Source organism: Plutella xylostella, chromosome 21 (assembly GCF_932276165.1).
Source record: "Plutella xylostella chromosome 21, ilPluXylo3.1, whole genome shotgun sequence".
Classification (NCBI taxonomy): Eukaryota; Metazoa; Arthropoda; class Insecta; order Lepidoptera; family Plutellidae; genus Plutella; species Plutella xylostella.
Window position 1 is genome coordinate 3,557,871 of NC_064001.1, and position 13,468 is coordinate 3,571,338.

The following is a 13,468-nucleotide window of genomic DNA, read 5'->3' on the forward strand; positions in this document are numbered from 1 at the left end:
CACTCTCGTGGTCACGCGCGTGTGTGTGTGTATGTTTGTGTGTGTGTGTGTGTGTGTGTGTGGTGTAGTGCTAACTTAATTAACGCCACATCTCAGGACAGTATGCCTGTTACAGGTTGGTGAGTTGTCACGAGTCTCACGACTTCACGACCGGTGTTGGGAGATGTGAAAATAAAGGGTGTTTATCTGTACGTCAGTCTTTGTTCTGGTATTATAGATACATAGTAAGGGTTTTTTTTAGGGTTTAAGTAGTTTTATTAGTGACATTCCCGTTAGTAGATGAATGTGCCCTTCATTCGCAGCATCAACTTTGAAATCGAGAAAAAAAAAACACACAAAATGAGGCGTTTGTTAAAAAAAAAAAGTTCCTTTTTGGAGAAATAGATGGCGTTGTCTGGGGTTGTACCAACTTTCAAACCCTCAGAACACACTCAGATCACAATATGTTATTCTGTGAGGCTAACGAAATATGAAAGTGACGTAGGTAGGTAGAATTGTAGTATTATTTTCTCTATGATGTCGATGTCACTGTTGCTTCAGCGTTCAGTGCGATTGTGCGTACAGCCGTTCTTTTCAAGTTTTCTCAGTTTCCTTGTGTTTCTCCTGTATTAATTGAGTTGTAGTTGAGCTATCTGCTCCTCCTCCCTTGATACTGTAGAGTTAGCGCTACCACCCGACATTTAATCACAACTAGTGAGTTCTTATTCTGAGTTTAGTACTCTTTGCTCTCTATGTAATTTTTGACAGTTGGTACACTGCGTTTTCACGCCATCTATCGGCTTACCCAAAAGCTCAACTGACAGCTGTCAAGGAAAACGGCTCATTAATACTTCAGGGTATTTCACCGTAGTGAAAGTATTGACAAGTGAGATCAGCGTCACTGGAAAGATTACCTGTGGTTGAAATGATTATTTTAAATAATCATTTACGTGCTATTTGGGGTGTCAGCTCAGTACGATACAGTATCTAAATATTATAAATTCTACCTTAAGCTATTGACTGAATAATGAGCTTCATATAGGTATTATTAAATTGTTATTTTATAAAACATATTATTTCAGGTTTGACATCAAACATGGTTTAATTAAACGCAACGCTTCCTCTTTTATTCGTTAGTAACGTAATCCTTTGATTAATCTGAATGGCGCTGAAATTTATCAAAGGTTTGAATAATTTTATATTCTGAAATATTTTACATTGAAACAATGGCATTAGCAAAAGTACTCAGATAATCCATACAATTGGCAGACATAACACAAGTAATTAGATTAAATAATTAACACTAGCAATGGTATTAAATTTACTGGTTATATCTACGTCAGTATGGACTAAGTATTAATTAATACAATTATTTATTACTAGCTGTGCCCGCGCGCTTCGCTACGCCTTAAAAAGTTTTCCCGTGGGAATTCCGGGACAAAAAGTAGCCTATGTTCTTTCCCAGGGTCTAGACCGTATGTATACCAAATTTCATTCAAATCCGTTCAGTAGTTTTGGCGTGAAAGAGTAACAGACAGACAGACAGACAGACAGACAGACAGACACAGTTACTTTCGCATTTATAATATTAGTTAGGATTAGGATTAGGATTGTAAGTACATAATTATTACCATAGAGTGAAATGTGTACCTGTAAGTTATGAATATGTCGAGTTATTTATAAGTGGGCTGATATTATTTTTTTGCCTTGACTGACTAATGCAGATGTTATAACATCAGATACCTTTTATCTGGCTATTGAAAAATCAGCCCTAAGTAAACTAGAATGAGCACTAATACTATATAGTACATAGAGTATCCTAAAAACTAGATTGATTCGGTAAACTATAGTTTACATTTAAATACCATAAACACGTTGAAACTCACCAGCGTCTTATCCCGGGGATTATGGTGATTTCCTCTGCGGGCCGTCCTTACGTAACACTGGCGCAGCAACTTAATCCACTTTGATTCCTTTATAGCTATACTGCCTCTAACACTAAGCCTGTTGAATCAGCTGGAAACTTTCCGTCCTCTACTTACTCGGCCATACATCACCGCCAGAGCGAGATAGGCAGATTAGATCCGATAGAATAGATCGCCAGTTAAATTGAGAATCGTGTAAAGATTTGCCCAGGATTCTTACCTGCCAGTACGGAAGTAGTATTTCGCCCGCGCAATCTATTTGGATTTGGAACGCGAATTGATTTCATCAGTTCGAACTGGATTTGTGTTTTTGAAATTGGAATAAAAATATTGGAGCATAGTTGCATACACACAGTTGCGTTTAGAAGTTTTTTGCGATAACGAGTTGGAAAATTGGTGTTCTAGCTACGTGCCACGTGCTGGCTTCGGCCACTTACTGTGTGAATGTTCCGTAAAATGAACCTTCTTTTTCCTTTAACGTTCCATACAGGTCTAGCTGTAATGAATCCGTTTTGTACGTGCTTTCCGTTTAATTATAATGCTAATGTGTTTTTTCATTATGGATTCAGATTAATTAATGAAATAGCATAAAAGGTTTGTTTTTCCTTTATAACAGATAATATTTGCATACTAGTCATTAGAATGTTTAGCTATGTTGGGATGATTTAATTGTAAAAATACATTATTTTGAGTATTTTGACACAATTTCATGGTTTTTAATATATTAATTTAGGTGAAAATAAAGGCGTTTGACTTTAACATCTCATATTAAATATGTTGGAGCTACTCCTTCCTGCATTTTTTAAATAATAGTGGTATAGTTTAATTACGAAATCTTCGAAGATCTAGCTCTTATTTAATAGGTACAATACACAAGTAGCCTCCCCAAGTACCTAACATGTTTTGCTAACATATTTGGCCATAAAATAGGCGCTGTAGACCCAGCTTAAGCAGAAAATTACCCTGTTTTATGAGAGTTCACAGATAAAATTCTAGCCTGTATATACATAGTAATTATCGAACAATTTAGACTAATTTAGAGTAACCGTGGATAGCATGCAAAGTTCACTTGTCACGTGTCCCACTCTAACACCATAAAGTTAGAGCGAGACAATGAAAGTGTCGCCGCCACGCTGTCTGCGAATTTACGGGCGGGGAATAATAGGTATGTAGAGTTGCCAGATATAATTAAATATGTATAAATAATAGAAGTAGAGCGGTGGTAGCTCAGTCGGGTGAACGCCCGCTTCTCAATCAAGAGATGCGGGTTCAAATCCCGGCGCTGACATGTACCAATGAGTTCTTTTAACTTAAGTACAATGTATACCATCGCTCTTACGGTGAAGGAAAACATCGTGAGGAAACCTGCATATCTAGATTTAGCACATCTAGATATGTGAACCCACCAACCCGCAGTGGACCAGCGTGGTGGGAAATGGTCCAAGCTTAGGAAGGCAGTTTAGACCTTGGGGATATGCACAAAGGTTCCACTCGAGAGAGCCAGGTGCAGGTACTTACACCCCCACAGAGAATAGAATAGAATAGAATAGAATAGAAGTTTTTTTTTTTTTTTTTTTAGAATAGAAGTAGAGCAATTAAATATAGGTATGTATATCTATAAATAATATAAATTGATTATTCGGTTTTTAATTAATGAATTAAGAAAGATTTAATTAATTACGTGGTTCAATATTAAGCATTATGTATATTGTATATGGAACCGCTACATACGGCCTATTTTAAACGGAACTGTTTGTATGTTAATAATAATAAAACAAAAGGTACCGGTAACAACAACATAAAAATAATTCAATATTATGATTTATACTTACTTACTCAAGTGCAAATACAGTGTCTCTTATACACCCAAAAGTAGATTTGAGTACAAAATTTCCAGTAAACCTTAAATAAATAATCCTTACAAATTAAAGACAGACTTCCGCCCACCATCTTGTTTACGGATCTACCCACAGATATTTACGAAGGCGTAAAACCCACCTATTCAGGTTTCCTCATCTAAACTTCCGTGTGATTCGTTTCGCCATAAACTGGCCACCCCAGACAAAAGGTGGGCAAACTGGTGGGGGGTTATTACGGTCGTAAAGCCCCCCCTGACACAATAGTGCACGTTTTCACTCCGTCCCTGTGCACTGCAATGTTATTCTCGATGAATTTGAAGTTAGAATCTCCGGTGTAACGGTTTGGAATCGCTTTTTGAATTGAGTCCGGCGACTGAATGGCAATTGGCTGATTATAGTGGTGATGCCAAAGGTCCAGTGTTTGACCTCTGAGCGGGGCAGTTTGACTATAGTTGTAAGGATAATACACTCACGGGCAATGAAAAGGTTCCACTAAGAAAAACCAAATTACTTCTAAGCGGAAAAGGCTAGCTAAATGACGATTTCTGCAACATTGAAGTTCATTTATCAAAGCATCAGGATATTGCCAACTGAAGACAATAATATTTTGTTTCAATTTTAAATTAAATCTTTGAAAAAATTGGGGTCGTTTGGTGTAGATATTTTGTGAGTGGAACTTTTTCATTGCCCGGGAGTGTAGATAGATATTCAATGTTTCTGTTAGTTATCATGATATGAGTCTGGAAATGGTGGAAAAATAGGAGAATAGACTCTCTGGGGTATATGTACACACACATCTATATTTCCTACAGAAAAACCTTTACATTACAGTCAAACCCAATCTCACGGGAAAAGCTGGGAAAACATAACGTATTTTTTCCCTCCTGCACTAATAACGTATTTTGCTCTGAAGCATTGCTATCTCTTTACACGGAATAGCATAAAAGCCCTTGGTACTGACACAACTGAGTCTAAATTCGATCGTGCCAGCTCATTATACCGGTGGGTATCCGACAAAGTACAAAGAAGGCGGGATATTTATTTTACGGCGCATCGCTATTGTACGGGGCCCGTCGCCATGGTAACGGACGCTTTGCCACCAGACAGCGATCCTACATCCACAAGAGATGTAGAAAATTCAGTACAATTCTATTGTGATACTTAGGCGCTGTTTCACAATGTCTGGTTAGTGGCTACCTGTGAGATAAAATACATGCTGTCACTGTCAAAAATATAATATCAGAGAGTGACAGCATGTCTTTTATCTTACAGGTAGCCACTATCCAGACATTGTAAAACAGGGCCTTATTAAAATATGACGTTGATTATTCATTATAATTATTATGAAAAGTTATAAAAAACTTTTATCAAGTAAATTTACGAACCTCGCTGTAGAACTTTAAATATACGTAGATGTACGATTGTACGTAATGTTAGTTCTACAGATTTACAATGTTTGTGGAATTACATAAACATATATTATTATGTTCGGGTTTGCGTACTAAAAAACTCTACCCAAATCTAAAAAGTTGAGAGTTTTTGCAAACAAAAAGTTAGGCTTCATAAATATATCATTCATGTTCACGACAACACAGTAGAATTATGGCCGACACGAAAAATGAAAAAGGTTATCTAAGTTTTTTTGTGTGTTATCAAAAACCCTGTGCGCTATTTTACGGGTTGACGGGTATTTACTTTGATTAATATATTTTAACTTGAAACTGTACCTTATCATTAAAAAAAAACATTTATCCTCTGATTAAATAACTAACTCAGGGCCCAATCTTTACGATTCAAGAACCCATACAATTTTATTTTGATTGTAACATCTACTTAACATTTTAAACACGAGAAACACCTTCGTTAAGGCACATAGGTAAGCTACTTTTAAAATTATATCTTTATTCTACTATGATATCGAGAAGTCTCGATAATGTCTTACTTTCTTCCAACGCAGGTAACATGAATTATTTATCCGCAAAAGTAACTCGCAATTTTTGCAGTCACACGTAGCTTTTAAAATTAGCTCCGCAGTCTATGAACTTTTTCGGTGCCGCACGCAATGCCATAAATACAACGTAGAGGCAAGTAAATATTGCGCCTGAAGCCAGCGGGTCACTCTATAATAACGAAAAACGAACGAACGAGAGCTGTCGTGCAATCGGCACGTTTAATGCAAAGATATAATAGTTGTGGCTCGCGCAGCAGAACTCCGAAACTTCGTTTTTTGTCATAATAGAGTAACCCCCAGGGCCGGCCATGCATTCAACAATTTATGAGAATTCGCGAAATTGTGACGGACACCGCCCGGCTGTTAGCTGAGCATTTTTTGTATAAAAATATACGTGACCTATTGTTGTATGTGTACAACAGTCTCATATTCGAATAATTTAACTGATATGTAGTTATAATAAATAATCCTGGAATGTTGATTAGCTGATCTTAAAAAAAAGGGAAAATAGTTATCTAATTACACATAACTGTAATTTTTCATCAGCAAAAGCCATGTTGATACTTAAAATAAGTATAAGTAGTTAAGTTTCCCAATCTCAATCTCTAAGATTTCAATATTAATTAGGTATAGTTAGTTGTAGTTTTGTTGCAAGTTTTCTATAAGTAAGTAATAATTAGTTAGAGTACGCTCCATTTTGCCTTTGCCAATGCTTATTTCTTTATCATATAGGTGGAAACTTGTTAAACGTATTTTATACTTAGTCTTAATTAATGTATTCTTGTTATATAGTTAAGTTTTCCTACAAAAATAAAATAAAATAAAATAAAATTAAAAACGATGATTGACTTTCTTGAATTCAACCAACAACACTTTTTACCACAAACTTTGTTGTAAATTGTAAATTACAGCGCGATAGCAGTCTCATTACTGCGTAGCAGCACCGTAGCGTACTACGCCATTTCGTAGCGCGCTACGCTTTCCCGTAGCAGTCTCGTAGTCCGTAGCGATAGAATTTATTTTGTTCTTGCATTATTTCAGACGTTTGAAGTTTTCCTTGTTCATTTCAAAACTATTGCATGTTTAATTTTGTTTAAATAAAATAAGCTACCTTTACATAACAGATATATCACTACAAAGATAGCTTTATCACTACATTGCAGGTGATTTAAAACGGAAATGTAAATTTTACTTTTAAGATCCGCAAACTTGAATTTTCTCAAGCAAAAATAATTCGTATTTCTCTATTAGCCAGCCAATGTGTAGCTACCCTCGTTTTTTTTCACATACCGCAGCCGCCCGCGGCCATTCTCGACCCGGACTGAGCTGAGAAGGAAAAACATGAACTCTTTCAATGTGAGGTCATTGACCGAGAGCAGCAAACTTCATATAAGTAGCTATAAAAAAACTATTTAAGTATTTATTTACAAATAATTCTCCTTATGATGATTATTTATCAAGAGAGCTACGGCGTCAAAAATATATCTGACTCTGTCGGGAATCAAACCTCAATCAAGTGCATTTAGCACAAAATATACCATGCTTCTATACTGTTCTGTAAATAGACCAAATGCCTTACAAAGGAAAGTAGGTATATGTTTATACTGCATTCTATTTAGTCCTGGGATAAAGGCAGGTGCTATTTCTTGAGAACCAACAAGCCCCGGGCGATACGTGACCCAAACTGCAGCCTTATTCAGGCAGGTCACGCGGTCCTATGACTACACAATGACATATACAGGGTGATCAAAACGAGGGGACGATTGCATAACGGAAACAGTGTTAACTTTACACCTATATTATATTAGATTTTTTAAATTACCACTTCCGGATTGAATTTTTTTACTATAGTTTTAAATATATCAATAACAACTACTTAGGTTTTAATGCGACTCTACAACTGACAGTTTTAGATAAAATAAGGACAAAAAACTTTAACAAAGAACATTATTCAAATATATCAAAGAAAATTATACAGTATTTAACAGTTTATCTACTTCAGTCAAACTAAGTTAATGGAATAGTTTTTAATAATGTATGACCACAACTTTTACTGTGTGACTTTTCTTCTTATTCGTGACCCTCTAATACTTTTGAATGTAGAAATTACCTAGCTTTCGTTGCTAGAATAGGACGGCGTGTGCATTCACGAAGAAAAGGGGATTTTCTTACACTCTTCAATAAACTCGTTACTTCGAGACCTGGCTTAAAATAAAGTGGAGTGGTACGTACAGTGTAAGCACAGTTGGGGTCACTTAAAACGTGGTGACCTCAATATAATTTCGTATTTTTAGCGTGTTCGTGTCAAACGCTAATACTAAAGTTTATCTAGGGTTTTTCATCGTGGTGGAAGGATAAGCCGGGAAGAATAGCGTCAATCTTACACTGATTTTAAATCAATTGATTATCTATGGTTTTGGAAACCGGCTGTTTAAAATATAGTAAGACAAATCAGCATTTTAAACTGTTGCCAACGTATCTTACAAATATGTTGGTGGCCCGGGCAATACAAAAATAAACAATCACCCAATTTAATATTTTCATATACTTATAGCTTTTTTAAATGAAAATTTCAAAGGCTTTATGGGATTTGAAATATTGCGACGACCTTTATCAACCCCTACCTATAAAGTACCGTTTTCAACCTGCTTCAAAGCCATGGGAATGCCATACGGTTGAATTTATGGCTATAACGTTTTCATTCTGATGGCATTCATCTGAAAGAAACAAAATATTCTGGTCTCCTTTTCAATTGTCATTGTAAATTATTTATGTTTTTCAGGGTATCATAATTATTACATTCGGTTCGTATAACTCGTAGACTACAATCTCGCGAGCAATCAAAAAGTTGCAGTTACATAGAACCAAATTACCCCTAAACGGAAAAAGCTAGCGTAATGTAATGACGTACATTTATCAGTTTATAAGGATCTTACCATCTTAGGTTTTAAAATTTTGCGGTCATTCGGTGTCGGAATTTTGCGAGTGGAACTTTTTCATTGCTCGCACATGTATAATAAATAATCTTGACGCAGATGTTTTAGGCAAATGTCATCAAAGTTTCACAATAAAACATAATGAAAAATTGTTCGTAAACTTTTCCGAGAAATTGCAAACAACAACGTTATCTAACTCTACTTTTTCCCTTGACAAAGTCTAACTTTTTAGGTCCCTGCTAAAAAAATGTACAAAAACGGCAGGTACGCTCAAGTAAAAATGTTGAAGGGGGAATTAATTTTATTTCTATATATACAAAACATTGTTTAACAAAGTTAGGTTTTTGTAATAACTTTTCCAACATTGAGGTCATCATCATCATCATCAGCCAATACTCATCCACTGCTGGACATAGGCCTCTCCCAAGGAGCGCCACAACACTCGGTCCTCGGCCTTCCTCATCCAACCACTACCCGCCACCCGCCTAAGGTCGTCAGTCCAGCGGGCAGGAGGGCGTCCCACGCTGCGTTTGCCTGTTCGTGGTCTCCACTCGAGAACTCGTCTACCCCAACGGTTATCGGTTCTTCGGCAGATATGACCAGCCCACTGCCACTTCAGCTTGCATATTTTGACAGCTATGTCGGTAACCTTAGTCCTCTGACGGATAACCTCATTTCTGATACGATCCATCAGAGAAACCCCAAGCATAGCTCTCTCCATAGCACGCTGAGCGACTTTAAATCGGTGGACCAGTCCTACCGTCAGTGTCCACGTCTCTGCACCATACGTCATCACTGGCAGGACGTACTGCCTTATATTAATAAATGTAAACTTGAAGTACTTAACGAAAGTGCATTGGATATGAAATCGCATTTTATTCCACTAAAAACATTTACTTTATCATTTTTCTCTAAAGCGTAGTCCATAAAGTTAATTGAACCGGACTATAAGGGGATCAGGGCATTGCAAAAGTTTCATCTAGTAAATGGGTTAGCGTTACGGACCGAGCTTATAATCCAGTTTGATCTGTATACAGGCTGATCCGTGGATGGTTGTCCTACTGGACTAGGTGGTTTTATTTTGTGAAACTTTAATTTAGATAAGCGCTCAGTTCTGTTGGTTTTATCCGACTACATGGAGTAATACTTTTTCAACCTTGGATTGATAAAAAGAAGTGCCTGTATGTATATTTTTTATGTTGCAAATAAAGAGTATTGTAATTGTAAATGAACGTATCCTAAACAAAGTGAACGCTATTCCAATCGTTTCATTACTTAGACTCGACATCCAAATACACTCAATACTGAAAAAAAAAATGCCAAGAAGATCCGTATTTCATAAGAAAATAATAAAAAGCCACCGAACCCGGGTTGCTAATAATAAATTCATTTTAAGGAGCCGGAAAAGCCAAGGAAATGTTTGTCTCCGGGTCAATAACAATCCATCAGGCGGTATTCTGTTACTTCTCCCTGTTAAGGTTCTTTAAAGAAATAAGAAAAGAAAGAAAATACATTTTATTTCACACACACACGGAAACAACACAAAAATAAATAATAAAACAAATAATAAAGAGGTTTAAAAGTAAAAGAAAATGAGCAAGGGTGTTGCTTCCCGGTGCAGAAACGGGTTCTAACTCAGCTTGGTGCTATGGTAAACCATAGCGCTGGTTTTCAGCTAAATAAAACGGGTGTTCTAAATTTAACTTATTAAAAGCATGTTATTACAAGACATGTTTTCAGACAAAAGCGTATTTAATATTTCACGCTTTAAAGCAAGAAACAAAGTCCAGAAACTCCCTGTACTCGAGATATTATATGCTGATGACGTCTGTTTGGTAGCAGATAGCGCAGAAAACTTGCAGCTGTACTTAGACAACTTAGACGAATCGTGTCGCAAATTCGGACTGGTAATAAGCGTGTCGAAAACACAGATCCTGAAACAACCTGCAAGGGGAACATCTGCAAATGAGACCGCAATTTATCTGGACAGAAAACAATTAGAGGAGGTCCAATGCTTTCGTTACCTTGGAAACCTAATTCGCAGTGACAATCGCCTCGAGTCTGAGCTCTCTGCTCGTATTGCCAGTGCTGCTGCTGCCTTCGGAAGGCTCAATCGAAGAGTATGGGACTCACATGACCTACAGCTCCAAACAAAACTAAGCGTCTACAAAGCAATAATATTACCACTGCTTCTCTATTCCTCGGAGACCTGGTGCCTTTATAGAGGTGATATTAGACGACTGGATGTGTTCCACATGAGGTGCCTACGATCAGTTCTGCGAGTCACCTGGGAGGATCGTGTGCCTAACTCGGAGATTCTTCGTCGCGCCAACATGACCGGCATGGAGTGCCTACTTATGAAAGGACAGCTAAGATGGTGTGGCCACCTGGTGCGGATGGACGACTCCAGATTGCCAAAGTCTGTCTTTTACTCTGAGCTGTCGAATGGGAAACGGAGAGTCGGAGGCCAGCACTTACGGTACAAGGACGTACTGAAGCGTCACCTGGTATCGTGCGACATATCTTGTGAGACGTGGGAGGAACTGGCCCAGAACAGACGCGAATGGCGAAATGCAGTCATGAAAGGCACGGCCAACTTTGAACACGCCCGGCTCCAAGACCTTGACACCAAACGCCAGCATCGGAAAGCTCGCCCAAAGCCCACCTACGACTACACATACAACTCAAGTGGCCAGCTCTTCTGCTACACCTGCCGAAGAGTATTCAAGACAAAGTTCGGGTTCGCCAGCCACTGCCGAGCACACGCCCGGAACTAGCTCGGTGTCGCCGTCGACGGATACGTCGTGGAGGACATCATTATAAGCATAACTTATGCCATATTTGACATAATTTTCTGAGTTTATTTTATTTTTTATAAGCTAATCCCCTTATTCATAGAAAAGTTAAAAAAACGTTTTAGATATTGAACTGTTTTGCGATTTGTCCCTCTCTGTCAATGAACAATTAGTTTTTTGCCAGAGAGGGACGAAACAGTTCAATAGCTAAAACGTTCTGTAACATTTCTATGAACAAGGGGGTATGTACATACCTAACATAGGATACAACCTATGTTAGATTTGTATGTATATTTAATGAGTGAGCCTATTACGGGTTATATTAAACTGCAAAATTCACACACACCATGCTAAACTCTCTCTCTCTCTCTTTCAGATATTCGACAACCACTTCCACTTCCACCACAGCCGCGTGTCGCGCCGCTCGGCGTCGCCTGCGCACGCGCACCACGGTCGGCTCGCCGCCGACGCGAGAGTGAGATGGGCGAAGCAGCAGCGCGCTCTGTCTCGCAAGAAGCGGGACTTCCAACCTTTGTACAATTTTTCTACTACAGGTGAGGTTTGTTGTGTAGATAGGTGTTTAGTGAGGTTATATTGTGTTGTGCTAATGAGACAAGGTACATAGTAAGTTTCATTTAATATTTAGCGTAAACTCATTTATTAAATAAAATACAAAATTTATCAAACATTTAACATACAATCCACCCTCGCTTCGTCAAAAATAAAATACATTATTTAATATTTTATACATATAACTAAATTAGAGGTATGTACAACATTCATTTAGGTAACTTTTTATTTACATATTAGGCATTACTCTTTAAACTATATCAGTATAATTTTTAAAATTCACTGATGCTGGGTTTTTTTTTTTTTTTTTTTTTTCTTAGTGCATATCTGCCATCAGCTTGTTTAGCCTTTATCAGATGTGATGACTTCATGTCGATGGGGAAGAGTTGTCCACTGACAACACCTTCACTTTAAATATGCAAGTATCACTTTATGTTGAGCAAGTTAGGACGCTTCAAGCGTACAACATCTTTTTCTGTGTTTAAAAGTTCTATTGCCAGTGGGTTTATGTGCCTTTCAAGGCGGCCTTTGTAGCTTTTTATGCGATTTTCGATCTCCTCTTTTACTGTTGGCACTTCCAGGTACTCATGGATTTCTTCATTTTTGGTAAACCAGGGAGCAGCACATATGTTTCTGAGCACTTTATTTTGAAATCTTTGTATGATTTGTATGTTAGTTGCGCAGGCGGACCCCCAGAGTTCGCTTGCATAAGTCCAGATTGGCTTGAGTACACTGTTGTAGACAAGAATTTTGTTTGAGAGGGACAGTCTTGAGGTCCTATTTAGCATCCAGTGCAAGTTTCTGTATCGGATTTTCAGAGCGTCTCTTTTTGCAAGGATATGCGTCTTCCAGTAGAGACCACGATCCAGGTGGCATCCCAAGTATTTGACACTGGCCTTGTGTGGCAGGATTTCCCCTTTCATTGTTACAGGTGGGCAGTCACCTCTGCGCAGTGTGAAAGTGATGTGTACAGATTTGCTTGGGCTTGCTTTGATGCGCCATTTGTCCAGCCATTGATCTATTTTATTCAGGTGAGTTTGTAGCTTTTCTGATGCTATGACAGCATTTGGGCTGCTGGCTAAACATGCGGTATCGTCCGCGTAGGTGGCACACAGGATATCTTCAGACTGCGGAATATCAGCGGTGAATATTGTGTATAGGACCGGGCCAAGGACAGAGCCCTGTGGGACGCCAGCTTCAATCTCGCGCAATGCGGAGCATTCCTCGCCAAATTTCACTTGGAAGAGGCGGTTGTTCAAGTATGAGTTGATTAACATGTAGACTGTGTTTGGGAGTGCCTTCTTAATTTTGTAGAGAAGGCCTGCGTGCCAGACACGATCGAATGCTTGTTGTATGTCCAGGAACACAGCGGAGCAAAACTCTTTCTTTTCGAATGTTTGTCTTATTTCGTGAACAACTCTATGTACCTGTTCAATGGTAGAATGGTGAGGTC

At 38.1% G+C, this 13,468-nt stretch overlaps 1 protein-coding gene across 6 annotated transcripts in view; it reads left to right on the plus strand.

The window, feature by feature from the left end:
• The window catches only part of LOC105386056 (furin-like protease 1), a 184,638-nt gene that overhangs the window by 126,775 nt on the left and 44,395 nt on the right, over positions 1-13,468 (plus strand). For all 6 annotated transcript variants that reach the window (XM_048628533.1, XM_048628536.1, XM_048628537.1 and 3 more), the window contains exon 3: positions 11,822-11,999. In XM_048628533.1, the coding sequence (XP_048484490.1) occupies positions 11,822-11,999 (178 nt within the window). The remainder of the gene's footprint in view (positions 1-11,821; positions 12,000-13,468) is intronic.